At 29.1% G+C, this 26,426-nt stretch overlaps 3 protein-coding genes across 4 annotated transcripts in view; 1 reads left to right on the top strand and 2 right to left on the bottom strand.

Moving 5' to 3' along the window:
• Positions 1-26,426, bottom strand: part of LOC107064757 (synaptotagmin-10) — a 41,446-nt gene that overhangs the window by 14,710 nt on the left and 310 nt on the right. The window lies entirely within an intron of this gene.
• LOC149030793 (uncharacterized) lies at positions 2-7,879 on the bottom strand. The gene is made up of 2 exons (XM_089177524.1): positions 2,547-7,879; positions 2-2,210 (listed from the first exon to the last, which is right to left on the bottom strand). The coding sequence occupies exons 1-2, from the start codon at positions 2,690-2,692 to the stop codon at positions 1,829-1,831; spliced, it is 528 nt and encodes a 175-aa protein (XP_089033650.1). The 5' UTR covers positions 2,693-7,879; the 3' UTR covers positions 2-1,828.
• On the top strand, positions 3,049-26,347 carry LOC149030792 (adenylate kinase 7). The gene is made up of 11 exons (XM_089177820.1): positions 3,049-3,093; positions 6,867-7,169; positions 7,733-7,880; positions 8,775-9,144; positions 9,217-9,307; positions 9,923-10,116; positions 10,349-10,702; positions 11,237-11,388; positions 11,870-12,009; positions 14,296-14,454; positions 23,103-26,347. The coding sequence occupies exons 1-11, from the start codon at positions 3,049-3,051 to the stop codon at positions 23,460-23,462; spliced, it is 2,316 nt and encodes a 771-aa protein (XP_089033946.1). The 3' UTR covers positions 23,463-26,347.

The raw sequence follows: 26,426 nt of genomic DNA, 5'->3' as shown, positions 1-26,426 counted from the left end.
AAAAGTAATATAATTTTCTATTTTAATGTAGTATTAACGATTATAAACGATCGAACAATAATATATAATTTTTTTAAATAGAACATGTAACCAAAATGTATGAATATTCATAAATGCTTATAAATTTGTAATTTCAATGAATTTTTATTCTTTGAAAAGATCAGCTGTGATTCTATTTTATAAAATTCAATTATACGTTCTATAATCCTGAATATATAATTGCTTAAAATAAAAAAAATACAATTCTTAAATATAATATATAAAATTCTTCAAAAATGATGTTTGAAACACTTTAGAAGAAAATTTGAAATAAACAATTTCTGAGATTCATATTATCGAAAACAATTAATAAAGAACGAGAAGTAATGCAAAAGTTTATTTAACTTTATAGAAATATCGATGAAAAAGGACAAAAATGATCTAAGGTAATTTCTAAGTTAGTTGCTAAAGAAGATATCTTGACGTAAGAAAATCGTAAGGTGGTGGGTCGATAGTTAGAAAACTTGTGGGTTTAAACTCCTACTTCGACTACCATCTTAGTAATCCATAGGATAGAATGTTCGCTTACTTACGCAAGCAGCTGCTCATGTAGTGGGTACGCATCCTATAGATACTTTCCATTATAACATAGCTACAATACCACTCACTCTGTCTTAAGATGAGCATAACGTTACATAATATTTACCATCTAACTTAATTGTTCGAATAAATAATTATTAGAAATATATTTTAACATAAAAAAAAGAACACAATTGAATTGTTTTAAATATTATAAAATAATATATATTATTTTATAATAAAATATTGTATAGTATTGTACGAGAAAAAATTACAGATCGTAATATAGTGATTTAATATAAAAAATTAAAATAATAAATTTTTAACAAAATTCTTTTATCGAGGTTATTGAAGAATAGTGAAAGGTATTTCGCGTCTATTACGCAGGTATCGTAATAATATAAGGGAATAAATCGTTAAGTTGTGCTAATATTCAATGTTAAAAAATCTTGTCTATAGTTCCCAGCTATTTCATATAACAGGATGAGAAGAAGAATGAGGAGGAGCTGAAAGAAGAGGAAAAAGAAAAACGCAGAAAGTATGCAATGGGCATTATTGTGATCGCTCGTCCTACGTGAAAGAGAAAGGGAGGATAATGCATCAAAACCATGGCTTGTGGTCAGGAGTTTGTAAAGAGAAACCATTCTTGTGATTTATTTGTGTTTTTGAGTGTGTGTTAGCTTTTTTCTTATTAAAAACTTAACTCTAAACATTTTCTGCTTATATGGTCGAATAATTAAACATTCGTTAATTTATAAGTCATAAATAATGATTACACGCGATAAAGCATAGTTTTTTTTTTTCATGTTCTGTGAACATAGCTGAAAAGAAGGAGATGAAGATACTTGCTACAAGAAGATAAATGCTTTGAAGTGGCTATATGATGAAATGATGAATCTAATTACAAAACTTTAATAATCATTTTTATATTGCCAGAGATAAAATCAAGCTTTCATATTTTCTATCTTAAGATCTATGAATAAAAGATAGAAAAAAAGTGAAGAATATGAAAGATCAATTATTTGTCGAATGTCAAACAAATCTTGTGATATCTAATTACGTATGCAATTACAACTCTAGAATAATCAATAACCATCGTATAATTATATGCATGATACTTTTATACATCTTTATTAATTAATATCGAATTAAAATATACCAATACAAAGACATCAAAATTGATTAAAATACCAAAAATATTAACATCATCAAAAAAAAAAAAAAAAAAACATGAAAAATAAGATAATCCAACTTTAATTGATTATTCGATTTAACGACAGATACAAAACGGTGATAGATTTTTATTCTCCTTCGGTTTAGTAATCCCAACATAACCCAGTACTTCTATCATTATATCACCAGGTATCTCTTCCTTGATCATACCAATTTTTTCTGTTCGATAACTCTGACCTGCGGCAAGTGCAGCTTCCTCTGCCATTTCCGGTGGTACTGCAGCAACAGCAGCTTTGGCAGCAGCCAATTTTTCAGCAAATCTCGCATCCTCTTCTGCTTTAATCAAATGTTCTGCAGCTTCAATCAACTCGTTGTTACCTGGTACGTTCAACTCTTCCACTATGTCGACCTTGCTCATGCTTGTGGTCAGAGTCCTTGCAATCGAGTCTGATGGACGTTGAATCCCTGGTGCATTGCTTCTATATTTGTTTTTATATATTGGTTTTTATTTTTTTATTTTTATTCTCGTATTAATTTTATTATTATCGTTGATTTAAATTCTGAGAAAAATTTCATTATAGATTTATCGATTTATTTGTTTTTTTTTTCAAATGTGAATGAAATATTTTATTCGTAAATAATATAAAGTTTTAAAATGTTTAAAAATAAACACGAACGATTGTTAACCTAATCGAAATAAAATTGGATCTTGAAATATAATATAGGTAAAATTAATTGTTGTAATGTTACATGAATAGTTTGATATAAATCTAAGTATATGTATCTACAACAGCATTTAATTAATTGTTAATTACTTTCGCATCTCCAGGTGCTCCGTAATCAATCTGTCAAATTGTTCGAGTATTGATTCACTGTTGATAGATTTGTTAGTTTTAGAAGGGGTTAAACTATTTCTTTCTTGTGAACAATGAAAGTACGAAGTTGAAACATTGCGTGACATGATCGATCAATACTCGTATGGAAAACATGGAATTTTAACGACTTTTCTTGAGTTATAAAGTACCAAGATTAGGAAGACAGTGACATGTAATATTAATAGCTTAGCGTTTTTCTTTTTTTTTCCTCTTGAAAACTTTGATTTTTTTTTTTTTACATATTTTTAATAAAACAAAATGTTAAGGTAACATATTTTTGAAAACTTATTACAATGTTGCATAAAGCAATATTTTACAAAAATATGTTAATGTTAATTATATTTGCATTATAATATCTAGATAAATTTGTTGCTTTGTATTTCCTTGTATATAAAATGTTTTTAATAAAGAAACATTTATGAAGAATTATTATTCGGAAAAAATGATTAAAGTTCTATTCGAGGTAAAAGTATATCTGACACTGCTGGTGAGTTGACTTGCTAAATAATTTGGGGAAAAACTTGACATATATTAACGTATGTACATAGACTATTCCATTTATGACTAGCGTAATTTAATTCCATCCATTTCTGCACATTCAACGTTCCCGACGTAACATGAGTCCCACAAATTCATATATAAACGAAGTTGAGGGAAGGTTTGAAAGGGTCGATTGTTCGTGTTCACTAATTTGAAATAATGAGCAGGAAAAAACATGTCGGGTAATTACATCGAAGTAGTTAAAGTAATAAAATAATGTAAAAAATGAGAAAAGAAGATAAGAAAAGTACAGTAAACTTTCATAATACGTAAAATAAGAGTAGAAAGAAAAAAGAAAAACATTGTTTCATCTACTTTAAAACGAAGAAGCAACTATGTATGTAGTATCTTTCAAATTAATCTTCAGTAACGTGTTGTACATACATTCAATTCGATTATCAATATTCGTAAAAGAACTAACCACTTCGGTGTTAGTTGAAACACAATAACATTTCTCTTAAATTGAATCTTATTTATATTTTCTTTGTAAAAAAATTGTCAAACATTTAGAGCGTGAACTAATCACAAATTCTTTTCTCATCAATACTAATTATTTGTTGATGATACAAAGAAGTATAGAAAATTGGATGTCGATATAATATTGATTATTATTTTTTTTCTAATAAATAAGCGCCACAATAACTTCACTAATTGACAATTTTCCTTTAATCAGCTCTAATGACTTTATCGTCATGGTAAGAAAATAAGAAATATAATAATGATCGAGAAGAAAATAGCTAACTTTATCGATATAGAACAGAGAACGAACCCATCAGATTCTCGTTATGAGAGATTACTTGGATCATAAATGTATTTTAAAGCTGTGCATATAGACAAGTAAGTATACACATCTTTCGATAGATCTTTCATCGTCCTTCGCTTTCACATCGCGTGTCCACCAAAAGTCGAACACCAATAGTCGTAAGCCAAAATCGATTCCATGCGCGTATAGCTATTGCGCTGGTAAAATAGATGCTGGTGACAGAGATAGAATGAGAATTACTGTTTGCGTCATATTACAAACTAGCCGCGACCCTGACCCTCCGATTCACTCGATTCTTCCTACTATATTTCTTTTTTCTATTTTTTTTTTTAATTTTTTTTTTCATTCTCACTTACCTTATCTCTTTCTTTTTCTATCTCTCGTAACGCTTGATTGATCATTCGCGGTAGTGAGAGAGATATATATATTTGTTAATAATCATGTACTGAATCGTTTATACAGAAATACGATTGCTTTACGATACTTACAAAGGACCACAGAATTTCAGAATTCTACGTATCTCATTGAATTCGAAGTAATTTCAATTTCACTCTTCACTCTCCCCCTCTGTTCATCATTCTATTTCACTCTCTCTCTCTCTGCTACTCAACTATCTATCCCTATTCATCCCTTACTTCTATGAAATTACATGCTCGAAAATTTATGGTTTAATATTACATGTAACAAGAACTATCAATTGTCTAGCTTTCCTTTCATTTCTCTCGAAATTGATGTTATGTAATAAATATCAATTGTATAAATGAATTAGGAATGTTTGAAGGATCTGTCTTATTGTTAGTAAGATTTATTAAAAAAACAAAATAAAAAAGGGAGATATAAACTTAGTTTGTGTGTGTTTAATTAATGATAAAGCTTTTTTTAATCGTGATAAATGACTTTTGTTTTAGTTTATATAAAACATCTTCATAATTTTCTAGACTATATAAGTTTCGAAGAAAGTATTTTGCGAAGGTTAAAAGAATGATTTCAATCTTCCTGTAATTCTTGTACACGATTGATCGAAGATTAGGTGTGTTTTTTTTTTTTTTGAATATTTTAAACGTTTACAATACAAATTGATTTTTCTATTTTTCCTTGACACCTGCCAATATTAAGATATATTATTTAGACATGAAACTTTTTATTTACATTCAACACTTTCATTCAAATTGTGTTTCTGTTGACTGCAAATATTACGTCAATACAATTCAAGCGCGTCATACATTTTGTTTTTATTTTTTTCGTGTGTGTGTGTGTGTTTTTTTTTTAACTTTTGTAACTCGAATCAACTCCGAATTGAAGTTGTGCATCCAAAACGATTTAAATTACTTCTTTTTTTTTTTTTTTTTGCTTTATAGTGACGTGGTTAGGGAAATAAATAAAAAAATGTCCTTTAAAGTAAATACAAAAAATAAAGTAAAAAATATATTTTCAAATATATCAAACGACTCAGAAATAAAGATTGATACAGTCGTTGTTCAGGAGAATTTCGATTTTTTTCCTTGGAGAATATTTATTAATCATGTTGACAGCTATCATGGCAAGAAATTAGCCTTAGTAAGTATGATATTTTAATTAATCAAGGAGATATCTTAATTATTCGAAATGGTATATAATAAAATGTAATAATAAATGCAAGGATATAGTAAGTATCAGGTTACGTTGCATAAGTTAAATTAACTCCATGCTAGAAAGCATTGTATACTATTATATTATATCTACATACGAGTTTACGTTACATTTGGATATTACGTGATATCGCTTGCGGTGGCTTCAAGTTCAAGATTGAGTTTCTGATATTTTAACTACTAATAAGATAGTGTAAAGTTCAAACTTAATATCACTTCCTGAATTATTATTATGTCAGTTAGAACATTGTCTTTTTATCTAATAAAAAAAAGAAACTTTTCCTCCAAATATATTTGACGAATAAAAAAGTGATACAATTTCATAAAGAACTAATTGATTATTTTATTCACATTGATGGAAAATTATTGTTTAAAAATCTACCTTCTCCTATAATGACTTTTTATTACATAATTTTAATTTCTTTAGGTGTGTCTTCATAAAACCATTACTTTAAACACCGACTGCTCGGAATTCCTTATTTTTTAATTTCTGTCTTTTCGCAGCTGATGGCAGTCTTTCATGACATTTGACACTGACGAACGAAACTAATTATTTTTCTTCTTACAAAGAACAGAGAAAAGTGCTTACGCAAAGTCGTAAAGTTCTATGGCTTATGAGAGCACACACTTATACAGAAATACTTTGGCATTGAAAAACTCGTAAAAGCTGTATAATAGCTGTCTCACTTTATATAATATTGTTTTCTCGCTTTGCACTGATGAAAGATATCACGTTTAGTCTTACGTAAAAATTTCGAATTAAACTTCAAAGGTTTTTCAAGATTTGACATTGTATAATGTAAGAGAATATAAATGTTCATCCCTTAAACATTTTAAAAGAATTATAATTCTCGAATGCGTTAAGAGATCTCTTTGATTTCTACTCTTAAATATACTTTTAATTATTCATAAAATGAACAATGAAACGTTTCAACCATTTCGCTACACGTTTCTCTTTTTTTCTTTCTTTTTTATTATTTCAAAGAATTCATTGTATCATTTCCAATTATCCGAACGTATTATTAATACAATTATTAACATCATTCAAATTTTCTATTATAATTCAATTTGTTATATACAATATTGATTCATAATTAATTTATTAATTCCTTGAAAATCTTATAAATCAAAAATAAATCCTATCTTTCGACTATCGTTTTTAAGAAATAAAACTGATATGTTTTGAAATATTTTTACTTTTTCTTACATCTTTTTACGAATTTGAAAAAAAAACTTTCAAATAGATTTTGGTATTAAGAATCACGCTTGTAAAGTGTAAAGTGTTATTTCGCGAGAAAATGAAGAAGACAGTGTAGATTAAATTTTTAGGCATTGTCGGAGTTGCTTTACGTTAATCCTCAAATTGGTGGAAGAGAGGAGGATACAACGGAGGATGAGCTAGAAGATGAGGTGGAAGTTGAGAATGAGGAGGAGAAGGAGGAGGAGGAGGAGGAGGAGGAGGAGGAAAATGAAGTAAAAGAGGGCGAGGCTATGGGCGAGGCGCACGTGTACGACAAGAAAAGAAAAAAAAGGGTCATGGAATTTGAACGAGGCAAGCAGAAACCTTTGCAAAAGTACGAAGTGATTGGTACGCTTCTCGAGTATAAGGTACCAGAACCCTTCGATCTTCTTGTTAGTTTAATCAAAGTCTCAACATCATCTGACAAGTTAAGCAATGTGAAAGAAAAAAAAAATAATAGAACAAACATCTGTTCGATTGTACGATTTACTTAAAATTCCATATTAATGAAGATATTTTTTATAATTGAGTTACTTTTATCCATGGTCCTTAAGGTGTTTTATTTTGTTTCCATTTCACTGATATTCGAAGTTATTGTACTTTATCATTTGAAATTTAGATTAATACTTTTCATTTTTTAGAGAAAATTTTTTTTTTTTATAGATTGTTTTTCTTTATCTTTTTGTTGTTGTTGATATAATAGATGATAAAACTTATTAAATTTGATACAAATAAAAGAATCTAGAAAGGAAAAAAGATATTACTTCACCCGATAAAATATAACTTACTAGATCGATAAAACTCATAATGAAAATATTTTATTTTTCAAGTTTGGAAATGAGACAAGAGATGATTTAAATTGCTCGTCATTATTTTCCTATTGTATTCGAGCTTTTGTTATAGTCGAATATTTTTGTCCCAGTTGAAATTCTATATCTGATACCTGTATTTCCAGTATCCTTACCCCGAAGAAGTAATGAGAATTATTAAAGACACAGACAGTCGTGAAGTTCTATTGTCTGAGTTGATGAAATGTGGAATTATTATTTACGATATTACACAAGATCGGAGTCAAATAGAAGAAGCTTCTTGGGTATTAGAAGGTTCGTACATTTATTACGTTCCTCAAATAAGAAATTTCTTGTTTTTATCTTTTCAACAAGTAAAAGATTGAAAAATACTTCTATCAAAAAATTCACCTGTTTGCCAAGACAGGGACAACTCTTTTAAAGCAACAACAAATTTTGATTAACTTTTAAGAAAAATATATGTAATGTAATTTACAAAAGGATTGGATATCGTTTACTTTTTATCCTTAGTATAAACCAATATTCGATAATAAGTCGACGTCATAAAAAACTGACGGTGAATACATCAAATTGAATTTCAGGAAAAGCCAAAAAAAAAAAAAATATAAATTGAACTCTTGTATAAAGCTTATAGAAAATAATATAACAGAGAAATGCATTGTAGAATATTACCTTCTGTGATATTTTTAAATCTCGGAAAAGTTTCCCTTTACAGGAGAGAGTGTTTTTGATTTTAATCATTCATACATAATCTCACTTAACGTATATAGAATAAAATAGAAATTTGTTGAAATATAAAACATTGTAATTGTTCAAAAAATACTTTTTATCTAAGTAATCTTCGATGATTAAAAAAATATATATCGCGGAATCATTTCTTTTTAGTTTTCTTTTAAAAAACGGATTAACTACCAACTCAATCTATTTATCTACTTTGATATAAGAAAGTATCTTTATCTATTAATCAGTTAACATTAAGTTTCCGCTCACGTACTTGAACTACACTTCCTCTCAAAACTATCTTACAATATTCTTTCTCTCTTTCTATCTTTTTCTTCTTTTTTTTCTTAATCTTCTCTTTTCGATATATATTTTTAAGCCATCCAGGAAATATTAGAAAGTTCTGATGGCGATATGGAGACGAAAATTGGTAACAAGGAGAATGAAAGTAGAAGAAGAAGAAATAAAAAAAGGAAAAAACGAAGGTACCTCGATACTTTATCCTGATTTCAACGATAATGACTTGGGCCTTTACGAAACCATTGGATCCGGAAGATCCGGATTTGCCGTTCACCGAAGTGGATTACAGAAAGCGACGAGCACATCCAAATTTTAAAGAACACCTCAAATGCGAGAGAGATGTTGTTATCGTTAAAAAACGTCTCGATTTGAAACAAAAGTTAAAGACTATTGTGATTTGTTGTGGAATAACTTATGGTGAGGAACAGAACGAGCTTCATTATCTCTTTAAAATGGCTTGGTTGAATGAACCTTTTCTGCCAATTATCGGTAATGGTAAAAATAGGATTCCTCTTCTTCACGTTCGCGATTTAATCTCGTGAGTATCGAGAATATCCTATTATTCTATTAATTTCTTTTATTTTTAACTATATTTGTGTGTATACTTCAGGATAGTACGCGACGTTATACAAAATTGGCCAACTTTAAAATACATCGTAGCTGTTGAACAAGGAATCGCTTCTCAGAGTACGATTGTCAAAGTAATTAATTGAATTTTATTGATAGGTTTGTTTTAGGTTAAAAAACACTTGAGATAATTATTTATGAAACTAAATATAAAGAGAAAAATCTGATTATATATTTAAAAAACAATATTGTTATACAGCACATCAGTAAAGAGTTAACAACTGGAAAAGTGAAACGCGTTGGTCTAGAAGAGTCCTTTCTATATCCGGAAATCACTCAACGAATTTATGATTTGATGACGCTTGATTTAAATATCGATTCTGTCTATGTTCTCGAGAGGATACGCTGGCATTTCGACACGCCATTCACAGACAATATCGGAACGATTGTAAAAGAATATAAAGCATGGAGAGAACTGCATCCGATGAGAATAATTGTCCTTGGGCCGCCAGCCTCTGGGAAAACTCGAGTGGCTCACTATCTTGCTGAACATTATCGTTTGCACTATATCAACGTGAAAAATTTGATCAATGATAGCATTAAAAAATTGGTAGTTATTTAATAATAATATTTTCACATTTTTTACATTAATTTTGTTCTTCTTTTTATCTTATCCTTGTACTTTAAATCGAATAAACTTAATTCAAATTTATCTAACGTATCGTAAAGATAATTTCAACATTTACGAGTCCGCAGAGATAGAAGAGAAAACAACTTTGATAGAAAACAAAGATCGAAGCGAAGAAATGGAAGAACAAACAGACGAGGAAAATGATATTGAGGAAGAATCTGTCCCGTTGGAAGATTTGCAACGACAACTCGACGATATACGAAACAATTTAACACAAAATGATATACGTCTCGATGATATTACCTTGAACAAGTTAGCCATTATTTATGTTTCAATTATTATTCGCTTCTTTTCACGTTGTTTTTATTTACATTATTATAAAATTATTATATAGTTTTTTTTAATATCGATTATTGAGAAAAAATAGAGATAAGATCTATCTTTACAACGAGATATATATAGGTCCTTCTAAGCCCTCTCTTTTTCTCTCTTTCTTTTCTTTTAAACGAGTTTTAAAAAAGATAAATATAAACTTGTATCAAAGGTTGTTTCTGAAGAGACTATGGTCGAAGGATTGTTTGAATCAAGGATACGTTATCGATGGATATCCAAAAACATACGAACAAGCTAAAATACTTTTTGAATATTCAGAAGAAATGGATGAAAATAAGGAAGAAGTGGATGAAGAAGAAGATGATGATGAAGAAGAAGAAGGAGAAGAGGATAAGGAAATTCTTGAGGAAATTAATGTAAAAGATTCGATCATACCGAAACTTGTTGTCGTTTTAGATGCGAGCGATGATTTTTTAAAAGAACGAGTTATCAATTTATCTGAAAAAGAAATCCAAGGCACCCACTACACGGAGAAAGATATGATACGACGGTTGAAAGAATATAGGTAAGATCGATGATTCCAATGAGCTTTCTACCCTCTCGAGATAAAAAGAAAATTAGATCGTCATCCCTTTTTGAAGCGATAAATTGTAAGTTATTACTCGAAATAAGATATCTCATTTGTCTTTTTGTTAACACGTAAATTGATATGACCACGTTTTGATTTCACGTATCACCTTAACCATTCTATTCTTGTAATATATAGGGTGGGGTCATTTATAGTGACCAGGTCAATATTTTCCTAAACAAAGGTAGTATATTTACCGTTAGAACAGTGTCGTTATATCAAAGAACATTTCTATTAACTTCTCTTGTAGTCTCATCCCCTTTAATAACGATTAAAGTATCTAACCAAGATACACATACACACACATATATATCATTATATCATTTAATTGCCTTTCAACACTTTCGTTTCGTATTTCATTGTACATTTGAAACATTTATCATCAATTTCTTATAGTTCATATATTTTATAATCGATGATACATTCGTAACAATAATAATATTAATAATAATAATAATAATAACATTTCAGAGAAAGAAATACCGACGATAATACGCCTCTTCAATTTTTCGATGAAATAGAAGTCCATCCATTGATTATTTCGATCGAAAATGATATTTGCCCTGATATGTTCCCTACAATTTATCAGTGTCTAAAAAAGCTCGGGGCACCGAAAAACTACGGTGAGGAAAAATGAAAAGACAAAGGGAAAATATTTTTTTATTATTAGATGTTCTTTCTATCTTTAATTCTGCCGCTCCGTTCCCTTCTCACCCATTTTTCTTACTTTATTGTTTTCTTTTTTTATTAATCCAATCCACTGGGGGTTATAGAGTCTTACAATTTTCAATCACTGTAAGCGTTATGTATCAGAGATGATAACTTATATAGATCAGCAAAACGTCAAATACACTGTTCAGATGATCGGGATATTAGATTGTTTGTTTCACCCACTGTGATTTTGATATTTCGTTGTACATTTTATACAAATATTTGTTACATCTTTTGTCCACGTTTTCGTATTATCGTGATAATAAGTTTATTTATTTATTTGTATTATTTATATACTCTCATATATTGTACTAAAATAGAAATAATTGATTAGTAATGAAAAAAGAAAAAAAATAATTTGTATCTTATTTTATAATATTTTTTTTTACGAAGGTTTAACACCAGCGGAAGCGGAAGAAGCTCAAAGGAATGCAGACGCTAAAAGGGAAGTTGAGGAAACGGCATTAAAAATGCGAGAGAAACGAGAAATAGAAGAACGTAAGAAAGAACGTGAAAGAAAAATGATGGAGTGGGTTAGTATGTATTATTGTCGTCAAACTTTTGTAAGATAAGTTGTTTTACTCCTACACAAACAACAAGAAATTACTTGATAATAAGACGGATCGATGATAGAAATTCTATTAACACCTTGATACTCTTCAACGAGGAGCAAAAAAGTAATAACTTTTTAAACAAACATTGTGAGTTTCTTTCTATTAATTATTTTTTTTTTATATATTTGTTACATTCTGTTGAAATTTTTAAACAGAGATCAATTATCGAATTAAAACTGCTACGATTAGAATTTAAAATAAAATAAAATTTTTACACGTGGACAGAAGTTGATTTCAAATCTCAATTCGTGTGATTTTTATTACAAGTTGTTCATATTTATTTATGCATGTAAATCTGTTGTGAATTAAGGGCTTAGCCATGTTGGGTTACTAATTCCCGGCTAATCACTAAATCCAAGCAAAGTGGGAACGATTAGAAAAAAAGATGGAAGATCGTAGACCGTAGAAACAACAGACAAAAAACTCGTGTGCTGTTGACTTCAGAGAAGCGATAAAAAGACGTCACATCTTTGATAATGCTGTATAAATGTGAAAATGTGTTCGTAGAAAAGTGAGTCGAATCTGTAAAAAGGTAGAGTGTAAAAAAGACAAGAATAATCAAACATGAGAGAGAAGCGTTCTGTTTCATATCTCGATAATTGCCATAAAACAAATTAAACTTACATATATTTCTGTATTTATGTAGTAACTCTTGTTATTCACGGCCACGTTTATTATTCGTGTATTTAAATATCTTACACGTGTATGTATGAAGTAGATCCATGAACATGGATCTTTAATTCATACACGGTTTCACGTGCCATGTTTACACGTGTATTAAGAACACGGATCCTTTAATTCCTTATTAATACACGTTTTACGTGGCACGTGTACACGTGTATTTTATAACACGTCTAAAACCCAAATCTCTAAATTTTTAAAATATTTGGATTAGCCTTCATCATAATTCAGTCAAATTTCGCTGCTTATTTAATTCCATATAAATTAAAGGTCTTCCAATATTGATATCACTTTCCACTGATAGTTACTTTAAGGTCATACTTTACGTGAGATACACTTTAATCGTAATTTTATGTGAGACAAAATTTAGGAATAAGAGAAAATAGTTTTTTACTTTCTGAATAATGTAATGGAATAAAAATCGGTGATAAGGGCATTAGTATTCATTCTTTTATGTGATTGAAAGGGGTTAATAAAGTCTTGCAAGCATCATTTATTCACTTACGGTAATCGATTAAATCGATTTTATTATCGTACCAATGCACAATACTAAAAGTATTATTAAATTCATTGGTACTACTAAGTACAATTAGAATTACAGGACGAACGATTTAACATTAATGATAGGAAAGTTAAACGATTTCGAATAGACTTTAAATGTAGGTATGATAAAATTCATTAGAACATTTAATTATAGGTTCATCGTATTATTATCAACGAGGTTTGATATCCTGTCGTATTTATAAGGATATTTTAATAGAATTTCAAGACGATCAATAGAATTCGCTATATTTCAAAATGCAGTTGACCATTTTATCCTTTCCAAGGTCGTTAAAGGGAACATAAATTTCATGAATTATGTCGTTTGTTCTCGTAACGGGAAATTTAAATTATTATATATATATATATATATATATATATTTAAACTATGAAAATGACTGTTAGGGGACTTATGAGTGAACAAATCTGTATAAAAAAAAAATAAATATAATAAATTTTGGAAGTCGAAGTTGGAAGACAGTTGTATTTGGTAGATTTCGGTCTTTGAGATTCTAATCTAGCTAAAACTATCTAAAAGACTCCCTTGTTGGTTTATCCCTTAAAACCCGAAGGATTTTCTTATGGGAAAAATGTTGGTGAACTTCTTAGCTCGCTTGCATTGATCGTTGACACTAGCCAATGTAAATTTCTTCTCTTTTCTTACACTTTCTATACATCCCTCTCGACTTTCAAACTAAGAAGTTTACTAGCATGAAATGATAGAGCATCCACAACGATAACTTTTGAGGATTCGAATTAATCTTCGCTATATATATCACTTTAGTTTTAAGTAAAATTCATCATTGTTATTTGAAAATAAAGAACAAACTTTTCACTGGCTCTTTGGACATTTATTAATATATAAATATATTATTCTATTTATTTGATTATATATGCATATGCATGTGCAAGTGCATGTAGTAATGCCAACGTCGAGAATCGTGAGGAGTGCAAAGGATTAATAACAATTTTAATTTCTTTCAGACGGATTTGTTAGAAAAATTGCAAGAAGAGGAGGAAGAAAAGCTTAGTGTTATGGGCCAACCACTCAGACATTATCTGGTTCGATACGTGTTTCCAACTTTGACAAAGGGTCTTATAGAAGTCGCTAAATTACGACCGGACGATCCAATAGATTTTCTAGTAAGTAATATTACTAATTAAACAAATATTTTCTTATAATTTCAATTTCTCTTGTTTCTTGATTTATCCTCCAATTAATTAATTAATTTTGTTCTATTAACAATTCTTAATCAAAAATTGTATATTACATGTGCATGATTCATCTACTTAAAAAACAAAGAGTAAACTTCTGAGAAATTTTCTAAAAAAGAATTTCTCTATTTATGACTTTGTTCTCATATGTTGGCTAAGTAGATAAATTTAAAGGTATAATATCACGTTTATCAACTATTATAGTTTATTAAGAGCACTTAATCATACTGCATTGTTAATTGCTTACGCCTTGCGAATCGATGAATCATGTAAATGTCCTCGACTCGCCTAGATTATGTTCCTAATCACGAATAATACCCAGAGTTTCCATCGTTATGAGCACGCAGATTAGTATCATACATTTTTCATCGCTATATATGCTTTACACTGCTGTTGCGCCATTTTTTTTCTATTTTTAGTCCCGTGTTACAATTGCATTTGACTCTTTTGTCTTATGGTAATGTTAACATGGATGCCTATTATGTATTTCATATCGTGTCTACTGTCAACCTGATTCGAAGCTTTTCTCATTTCTTTAGAGAAAGGTGATGTTAATATCTAAGCTGCCATGTCCTTTGTTTTACTGATATTTTTTATAATATGTTTAACGAATATAGACAAGTATTTCATAAAAGATGAAATATAAATTCATTATTTTTCAATGCTATTTTTGAAATGATCAATCAAAGTAAAAGTTATACGGTAAGTAAAGTATAAAATGCGGTTATACGTTGATCAAATGATCAATAAATGGAGATGCTTCCTTTTAACGGACAGCTGAATCGTTAATTTCTTAACTTGCGTGTCGTTTTTGTTTTATATGGAGTACTAACAATAGAAGTTTTAATAATACAACACAATTCGTCAGAAAAATCTTTTTGTAATCCATTAAATTGATTTCTTTGTCGATAAAAATTGAATCGGTCATTTTGTTCTTTTTCTCTTATTCTTTTATTCTTATATTCTTTTTTTCCAATTGTTTATACTTTCATAGTCTCGCGTAATTTCAAATACTATGGAAACAATGTTTATTTTGTAAAAATATATATATAGATATAAGAAAGAAGAAATGAATGAAAATAAAATATTTCAACGAAATTAATTGTAAATTACAAGGAAGAATAATCTAATATACTGTCATCAATATGTAAATGAGGATAATAAAAAAAGTAAAAGAGTTGTATTTGTTGAAAGTGACACAAACGTTGTCAACGACAACGAAGTCATAAATTTATATGAATGTACAGTGAACTGGTAAATTATGATGGTCATGAATGTGAAAGTGCATTGTAAAATTTAACGATATTTCTCATATTGTCTATATTTACTTACACCACAGTAAGTAGGATACGACCAAAATGTCATGCAATAGCCAAATATTCAAAGTTGCACATATTTAAACGAGAATGTAATAAGAATAAAAATATGAAATATTGTAATATATTAAACAAGGCATCTTATTTATTATTATTCTATAATTCTATCACTTAAGCAGCTAAATGTCTTTATTCATATTTTACATATACGTATACGTAAAAGAAAATATTCAGCTCACGTAGTGTGGTATACAAATAACATGTGAGACGTTTAAATATTGTATAGGTAGGGTTGAGTTTTTGGTTTCAGTTGCTACACGTTGTCCATTCATTAAAAAGACAAATTTTTCATGTAAAAATGTTATTTCTTATTTAACGAACAATTTGTTTTTTCCAATTTTATATTAGACTATTTGACCGGTTACTAAATCAAACTGGCCAATATTTAAAAAATTCAGGTTTGTATGTATTCGATAGATATACAATTTTGGGTATTCTATATAACATAAATGTAAATATAAAAATGGTAATGCTACACGTCCCATTTATAATCGAAATATTACGTGCAGTTGTTTGTAACAGACGGACTTCTATTACAAAGCATAATTTCTCACCTCGTTATAAAGCTCTATTTACAGATTTTATACAGGATGTACGAATAATATATAATAGATTTAATGTAGTCTGTAAGAAATTCATATTCTAATATCCAATCAAAAATTAACAGAATTCATATTTGAACTGTAATATACGTAAACGTTCAATTTTCCTTGAATCATCAAATTCTCTTAGTATTTGAAAATGTACGTATACTTATATCTATATATAATTTATTTTAACCTTTAACTAACGAATGCCGCCATACTCGCGACATCTTAAATATTCTAAAATAATCGAATGCCGCCACATAGGCGGCATGACCTGATAATTTAGAAAATCTATTAAGCTATGCATTAATTATTACGTTACAATGAACGGCGATCGACAAATGTTTCTGGATGCATTCTGAAGAGTTCCTTTTTGAGCATTAAGCGAAAAAAACAATTTTTTAAACGTTCAATAAAGTTTTCCTGACGAAACACCTAATTATTGTAATAATTATATTTAAAAAATCCTGTATTTACATACCGGATTGTTGGAAGATGTACCAAAATATACAAAAGTTTAAGTAATTTTGCATAGATTAATTATAAACCCATAAAAAAAAACAATTTATAAATATATACGTGTCTATAGATTACATACATATATTTATTGGTTTATTTCAAATCTAACTATATTTTTCTTTAATTTTCACTTTAGTATCCTTTTATATGGCAAATCTGTTCATATATTACTTATTACTATTAAAAATTTCCAAGAAATCCAATAAAGCAAAATTAATTATACACTTTTTCTAATTCTGGAAATAAAGCACTAAATATTTAAAAAATCCGTCGATCTACTAATCGACTATTCGAGTAAACTACGCTCGTTCGTTAAGGGTTAAAATTTGATTAACATCATTTTAAGAAAACCACTTGTTTGCATTTGTAAACAAAAATTAAACAAGTTAATATAAAATAACTTGGAGAAATAATGGCTTGTTTAAATTTGCTGTAATCAAGTTTTTGTAAGTATGATAAATACGATAAACAAAATAAAGAGCATCGATATATTGTTACAGAGGAAAAATAATATGAAAATAGAAAACGAGCACACCGTCCATAGAACAGATTAAAATATGGACAATGTGTTGCGTCTTGTTGATCAATAATGCTTATTTTTCACTACGGGAGAGAAGATAGATTAATCTAAAGCCGCGTGCTACGGCTGATTATAATGAATTCGTTCTACTAGCGTTGTAGCGTACACAGCACGTACGTTCTCCTTTTTTCCTGGATTTTGTCTTTTCCGCACATTTTGCGTTCGAAATATAAAACACGAATTTTTAAGTATTCAATGGTATAGTTCAAATAAATCATTTTTGAAATTGATGTTTTCGTAAATTGTTTAATTTGATTAATCATTTTCCATTTTGTTCTTTAAATTTTCTTTTTTCTTTGGATCAGTTAGCAGAGATTTTTTTTATTATTGGAAAAAAATGTCGTTAGTGGGTCACGTTTCAGAGTAAAAGATGAAAATATTTTATATTTTGATAGGAAAAGCGAGTACCATATTGGTAAAAAGGAAATGACACTAAAAAATCGCTTCGTTCTATTCATTTCTTTCATCAAACCGATAGTGCAGTACTATTTTACGAAAAACATCGTGGAAATGAAAACACGTGATGTTTGTAACATGTCTGATAAAGTAAAAATTCTAATAAACTTCGTCTCGATCAAAAAATTCTTCGTTCACTCGAATTAAATATTGTTCTTCAACAATGCTCTATAGTGAATTCTCGGATCGACAATTCTCTGTTCTGCATATTTCGTTATTTCAAATACGATAATATGATATGAAAAAAATTAAATCTTCAAATGAACTTCGTGATTTCGATTCGAAGTAAACATTCGAATTATAAAAGCACTCAAATCAATCAAATCGATTGTTCGAATCGTAGAACTTGGAAACAATAAAGCTAATAGCGGAATGGTGAGAAATTAGATATTCATATAGATTTAAATTGAAAAATCATTTAAATATCATCCAAATTTCTAATGAGAATTCGATGTATTTCGCAATGTCATATATAAACGAGATATTCTTCGTTATAATTTTATTTTAATTAATAACGATGTTACATAAAATACAATTACCGTACACGCTGCCCAAAAGTTGAGTAAACATTCTTATCCATGCTTATAATGTAATAAAGAAGTACACAAACGTAGTCTTCTCTATTTTAATAATTATAATTAGTCCTTATCATTCGGTACTTTTTGATGTAACGAGTATGTGAATAATGTTTCGCGGTGATATAGAAAAACGAAACGTTTTAAATCTGAGCGAATTCTTTTTCCAACGACTATTGTTTCAATGAAGGAAAATTGAAAAGAATATGAACTATATTATTTCAGAGATTTATTGCTACGAGGTATTTTTGAATTTTTCAAGAGTGAGAAAAAATTGAAGAGAAAAAAAGGGGAGAGAGAAAGAGAGAGAGAGAGAGAGAGAGAAACCGGTGGCTAGAGTTTTTCGTCTGATTCTTTTCTTATCAAGTTTTTTGTTTTTTATCTACTTTTTTTTTTTTTAAGTTACATACTCACCTTGAACTTTCTACAATCAGTTAAAAATTCTTCGATATGGAAAATTGACGATTGAAGATAACATTCCGTTTTTTTTCTTATCTCAAGTTCTTTTAGGGTGGCTTTTAAATATTCCAGAAAGTAGATGGTAATTTGAGAAAACAGAGTTTCGGTAAAAAGAATCTTAGAATGCTGCTTATGTGAAGTACCACTTTATGGTTTTCTTTTTTTTCAAATTCCAATGTTTTGTGAACTTATTTCATTAGCTTACGAAGAAAATTTAAATGTTTTATCGGAGGAAATTAAAAAAAAAGAACCTAATTTAACCCTTTTTTCTTCTTCTTACAATCAATGCATATAAAGAGTAAAATCTTTTATCGAATTATCGAGAAAAATTTTAGGACAATACTTCGTCGTTAATTTTTATTCGCATTTCCATCAATTTTTTCTTTTATGAATATCGTCAGGTGCCCTAAATTTTTTGATTTCCATTATAACAACGATTTAAACGTTAAGAAATGTTAAAGTGCAAAAATGCATGAGCTTTTGTTTAATGTATTTTTTCATGTATACAATATAGCTTAACCGATTAAATATTAAAGCGAATATGAGGCTATTACGGTTTTTGTCGTAGGCTTGAGAAAAAAGTTATTGTTAAAAAATTCATCCTTAACGACAGTTTCTCTTAAAACGAGAGAGAGAGAGAGAGAGAGAGGAGTAGTCAAGCATGGACATATTGCATGACGATCAAAGAAAATTGCTCGTTAGAACGTGTACGACAATCTAATGATAATATTATCCGTAGGTGTTGATAGAATAACACTACGTGGAATAAATATTTTTAATAACGTCATTAAAAAATAAATACTTAATGGACGAAGAATATTATTTTAATCTATCTCTACCCTGACCTGCTCGGAAATGATTTTAGTTTATGAAGATCGGCTTTTATGATATAAGTATAGATTTAAAACTATCACTGTCCACACTATAAAATGACAGTAAAAAATATATCTCCAAAATTTCGGTTAGTTTAGTCAAGTGTTATGTAGTATAAAACAGTTTTGCTCATATTTGTATAAAACGACAAACAACAGTATAAAAAAATCCATTAAAGCAAAAACAAATAAATAAATGTAAACTATTTTTTTCTTCTCTTTTACTGTGTTCCACTTGTACTCATTCTCGATACGATTTTTATAATTGAATAAAAGTAACGTAACAATATATCTGAACAAATAAAAATATTGATTTATTATACGATCAAAATTTTCATAATTTGGTATGTTAATGATATAAAATTCATATATTAAATCAAATATATCGGTTAGGCAAATATTATCGTCAAAGTTGATTTTCCCGAGCAGAAATGATTTATGTATATATTTACATGGGGCTTTCAACGATAATATGGACTTCATTAGATATTCGTAGTTTAAGTTACTCAACGGTGGTAATAATATTCGTTTATGTTTGTGCCAATATTTATTAGGTACTGATACTAGTTCATATGACTTATTCTATGTACGTAACGAATGTGTCACAAATTAAACATGCATTTATTTATAATTTAATAATATCAATTTATCAGTAATTTTATATTATTATTAAAACAACATATTAATATTACGTTGTTTTAACATAATATGATAATATAAGTAATATTATTTTTTAATTTCAAAAATTAATTGGGTAAAACTATGAACGTATTTCATATTCACTAACACGTTTACATAAACATGTTTCGATAAAAGTATATATATATATTTACTTATATACTCACTTTCACTATCGTTAACGTGAAAAGTTTTTATGACAAACGTGTCATTTATTTCGTAACGTTACATAACTCCACTTCATATTTCTCTTACATTCGGAAACGAGTTTCCCTATTCCGGAACATTCGATCGAATGACTGGATAAGATATTTTACTTTCAAAGTATGGGTGTGTAAAGTTAAACGATGCAACTACTTTCAATCCATCAATCGCTCTATTAAAGATAAAGTATCGCCAATAAAAAGAACCATGGATACATTCCCTTCAATCAGTACACGCGACTGAATGTTGCGTGTATAATGCCATTAAAGTTTATTGATCGAAAACTTCAAAATTATACCGACTCTTTTTTTCTTGCCCTTTTTTTTAAATGTTTTTTATTAGACACTTAAACATAATCTACAAAATTCTAATTTTCGTCAGTTCAACGCCTGCTAAACTTTCCAATATTCCACGAATTGTTTATTCTTTTATCTCATATACTTCAATTTGTTATTTTATCACATATTTAAATTTAAAAAACTTTAACGTAAAGAACAATACTATTTCCAATTCAATAAAGATTACAATTTCAAAATGTTTTGTATGAAAACATTACAGATTGCACGTATTTGGATTAGAACGGATCGATATAATGTATCATGCATACAGGGTGTTCTCTTTGATTCATAATTGGTTGTTTTTACGTGGTAAATAATTATATATTGTAGTATGAATTAATTTATACAAATACATAACTAAAGTGTTTCGAAGCTACGATAAGAGCAATTAAATGTTGTGCAAAAATATCATAATGTTACAATGAAATTTGTTAAACTACCTACCTACATTAACCCTTTATCATGCAACCTTGAATACTTTCATACCGATAGTTTGTTACGTTAACCAAAAATTTATCACCTTACACACATAACTTCTTTTAATTGAAATACGAAATTAAAACATTTTCGATATATCGGCCAAACGGAGAAGGATTTCTTTCTTTTTCCTTCTTCTTCTTCTTCTTCTTAAACAAAGAGAAAATAATAGAAGAGAATATACATCTAAATAAATCGATAAAAAGAATAAAGAGAGAGAGATAGAGAGAGAGAGAGAGAGAGAGAGAGAGAGAGAGAGAGAATGAGAATAAATAAAGGTAAGGGAAATAGGTCAGTTTGTGTTGAAGAAGGCTACGAAGGGCCGACCTATTTTATAAATGGACTACGCGGTCATTCTCGACGGCATTGCGTTGTTGCCTTGACGGCGTTTCAATCGTGATCTACCTTTCAAAGCGAAGATACTCGAGTATTTTTTTTTCTTCAATCGGTTCATCGTACCATTGTGTGTGGGCGACTATTCCACGGGATTATTTCCTGCTATTTGTTTCGTTTCTCCATTATTTCTCTTTTTTCCTCAGCTTTCTTTCCTTTATTCTTTCTCTTTCTCTCTGTCTATTTCTTTTTTTTTTTTTTGCTTCCTTTCGATGAAAGGTATCGTTATTAAAGATTCATTATATCAAAAGAGCCTGCGTATTTTAAAATTATTCATTGTCTTTTCTCCGAAACGATACACGAAACAGTCACAAACACTTATTTATTTTCTACCTATCGTTCTCCTTACCTCTTTCTTTTAATTTTTATATAGACATTTTATGGAATATGTATTCTTATTATCATCGCTTTCAATAATATTAGAAGTGTCTAAAGGTTCTTCTGATAAAAAAAAAAAAAAATACTCACATGTTCCTGAGTTCTTTATTCCGTTTATCGAGAGCACACAGGGTCTACATTTTTCTCTTGTCGCAAACATATCATTATTCTTGTTATTCAAGGTAACGAAGAAAAGCATACCTTATGTGATGATTGTATAATGTGTATAAAGATTTTTGAAAAAAGTATTAAAAATATTGAAGGTTACATTGTTATTAAATTCGTGAAATTTTTCTGTTTGTGTTTTTTAATTTTGTCGTTAACTTAAACATACTTCGTTTCCTTCTGTTTTTTTTTTCTTTCAACCCAATAAGAAAAAAGTAAAGGTACTAAAAGGTACCGTAATACCCTTCATTATTTTTATATAACCTTTCCCTCCATTCTCTAACATTTTCTCTCTCTCTTCCTTCCTGTTTTTTTTTTCGATAATCACTTATCTTTCTGCAGGACCTCAGTAAATTGTTCCCTCGGAAATTTTTTATAGTCTTCTCTACTTATATAATTCATTTATGGTAAAGATCATTTTTGTGCTCTGTCTACAATTCTAATAACCTTTTTTTTTCTTATTTTAGTCTGACCGTACCTTGACTCTAACTACTTAAACGTCGTATTCTCTCTTAACAGGCGGAGTATTTGTTCAAAGAAAATCCCGAAGGAAAAATGTTTCAACCTGATTACACCGAAACAATGAGCTTGATTCTAGATGCTATAAATCAATTAGCAGATGATATATTTCCAAAAGAAAAAGAACTTCACGATGTTACCACAAGAATTCTGAAGGCTGCCTCCGATGCAAGAATTCTACCGACGTCGTCCTTGGCCGGGAAAAGGTACGACTCCCACGACATATGCGCAATCGTGACACCCAAGAGTAGTAGCAAGGAGTCTTCCTTTATTTACGAAAGTGAATCCGAGAGAGAAGAAAACTTTGAATTTTATACAGACAGCCAAGATGGTGAAACTGACTCGCAATATTTCAAATAAATATGACAAATTATATTATGTCTTTTATCAATGTTAACAAATTATCTTTCTCGTCAATATTGTCTATCGAATTGAATTGAATAATGAACGATTTCCTCCCTTTACCACATCCGCTCGATCAATGTTCCCTCAAAATTCCTGAATAATTCATCATAAAGGTAAGAATGTTAAGCTGTAGGCGATATTATTAATGTGTTGATGTACAATGAAAATATGCAATGCACACAAACACACAGTTCCGGTAGGTACACACCCAGCATAGGTCCCTTTTGAACTGTGTTTTATTATACTGGCATGAGAAAGCTTAGACTAACTCGAGTCGAGCGTCGACAGTTTGAAAGTAACAGTAGCTTATCGCAGCTCATAAAGCTATTTTATTTCACAAATTTCTGATCTATTTCATTTCTTTATATCTATATCGTATATCAATACTTAATTTGTACCGTTTTAACTAAAGTGTTTCATAAGAATAAAGTACCTAATCCTAATTTAACAAACATATTGCAATAATCGATTTAACCCCATAAACGTGATCCATTCGCTAATAATAGATTATTGAAGCTTCGATAAATACAATCTATTAAGTAATGGTCTTATCCTTCTGTATCCTCGAATCATCATCGCTTAACGCTATCGAATATCAAAACAATTTACATGTGCATCGATTGCTCACTGATTACAGAATTCCTCTAATCTTTTATTAGACAACATAACACTGTAGTACTTTAGTATAATTTATATTCATAGTTGTCCAGTCTGATATTGCATTACATTTCTCAGTGATTATGTCGAATCACACAGAATTTCAATTGAAATGAAATTCCACTACTTCCAACGGAGCAATATTCACGGTAATATGAATTTCTATTATGCAGTGAGTTAAAAATCATCATAATCGGAATCAATAAATAGGATTAAGCAATTTATATATAGAAATTGGATATCTATGAAAATGATAAAAAAAAAAATGATAAATATTTTGTTATCGTCATTACTTTTAAAGAAAAAATTATTCTTTGACTCTTTCAAGAGCTAAGGATTGTTTATCAGCATTTTTATCATCCAGGAAAATGTATTTCTAGTTTCGCGAAGTCCTTTCAAAGTTTTCTTATGCTAAAGATATATAACAGCACAAGTTCAATGTTACAACGAGTTTATTCTTCGAGATACAACTTTCCTCTAATAAATTTAAAAGGTATATAAAAAAAGATCCAGGATCTCTTAAAATGACTTTCCTCTTTTAAACTAATTTACCCTTGAGACTTAAAGTGGAATCATTTATTCTGATATCACCATAATCATCGATTACAGTTACAGTTACAATAATTAAAGAAATATACTGTCAACGCACTTATAATAAATAATTATATTCACTTTGAATTATATTAAATGATTCAAATGAACGCCATTGCAATTCTTTCACGATACGATAAATCACGATAAAATTTCACGATATATAATATCCTATAAAATTTAAAACTGTTAAATAATAATGAGTTTAATTATATTCAAAGAAAGTTTAGATCATTTATTTCCATTGATTTTATTAATAAGTAGTGCACAAAGAGTGCTTCAAATTTGTCCTCCCGAGCGTAGCATAAGTTTTGCTGTCGAACTTCCGATACTCGAGGCCAAGGACGAGGATTCCACATTGTTCTGCGTCTTTAATATGAAGTTGGCGTGCACTATTTTCCTTCAAAATCTTATAAATTCTCCTTTGCTTTTAATATCCTCGACCTTGTAGTTTTTTTTCCCCCGTCATTCGTCATTTTGTAAAACCAATCAGAAAGGAGTATCCCAATTACGCAACACGTATAATTCGACATATATTATACTAATAGAATTTCATGAACAATATATTTCGAAACTTTAGAGAATAAATTATTATTTCTAGAATTTATATCTGTTCCTGTTACTTATTATGCAAGTAAATTTGAGTAAAACTTTTCGTTTAGAAATAATGAAAACAAATCTTATATTTTATTACTGTTAAAAGTTTGTTCAAAAAATAATAACAGATTGTCCTAATTCCTCTAATTAAACACTTCTAACTGGGACGTCAAAACGAATCGTTCTTTCAAGGGCGTAATCAATAAATACCCGCGTACCACCACCCCATAGCCCGTAACCGCAAGCGTATTCGACGTACCAACTAAAACGATCGTCTCGATTTAAGTACTCTTGACCCTGAAAATAAAGCTTATCTGTAATCTTCTAATTGCTTGCGCTCAAGCTCTTATTGTTAGTATAATCCTTTCGGAAGGACTTCGACGTTAATTTATCGATTTCTTGATGGTTTGATCGAAATGGATTGAAAGCTGTGAATAATAAAATGAAATCTTAAGAGATTTTAAGAGATCTTACCCTTCTATAGATAATAATTTAATTATCCTAGGTATTAAGTTCTTGAAATGAAACAATTAATGACGTTTCAATAGGACCGTATCATCCATAGTTTTTGTTAGATTTCGTGTTACAGTAATTTGGTTAATTTCGAAGAAGATTTATATTTACATATACATCGCGTGCATGATAGTCGTCGAAATGAAAACAATCTTTACGCGTTAGTTCTCATTATGATAAACGAGCGTGTTAACGAGCAATGAATAATCGTTTAACGTTTGTTCTTATCATGCTAAACAAAGAAAAATGTTTGTTTAGCGATCTTAATCATTTCTCTGTATTTATAATATACGTGATGAAAATTAATTAATTGGCAAGTTTAAAAAAGAAAAGAAAAAATGAGACAATAATCACGTGCATGAAAGTAAAGTAAGAGACTCGGGTGACTGTCTTACGCGCACCACTGCTATATCTGTATTTCCAAACACCTGTTAGCTGGTCAGGCATTTGCGCGCCGAACAGAATCGTGTGGCTAAAGCACAGCTATCAAAAGATAATTATCATCGTTGTTTTGCCAATTCAAAAATAAGATAGTCGCTCATTAAAATATTTTTAAAAATG

This window comes from Polistes dominula, unplaced genomic scaffold (genome assembly GCF_049000335.1).
Source record: "Polistes dominula isolate Pdom_NZ unplaced genomic scaffold, Pdom_raw_medaka contig_24, whole genome shotgun sequence".
NCBI classification, from domain to species: Eukaryota; Metazoa; Arthropoda; class Insecta; order Hymenoptera; family Vespidae; genus Polistes; species Polistes dominula.
Note: the sequence above shows the minus strand (reverse complement) of the source record. Positions and strands in the feature narration are given on the sequence as shown.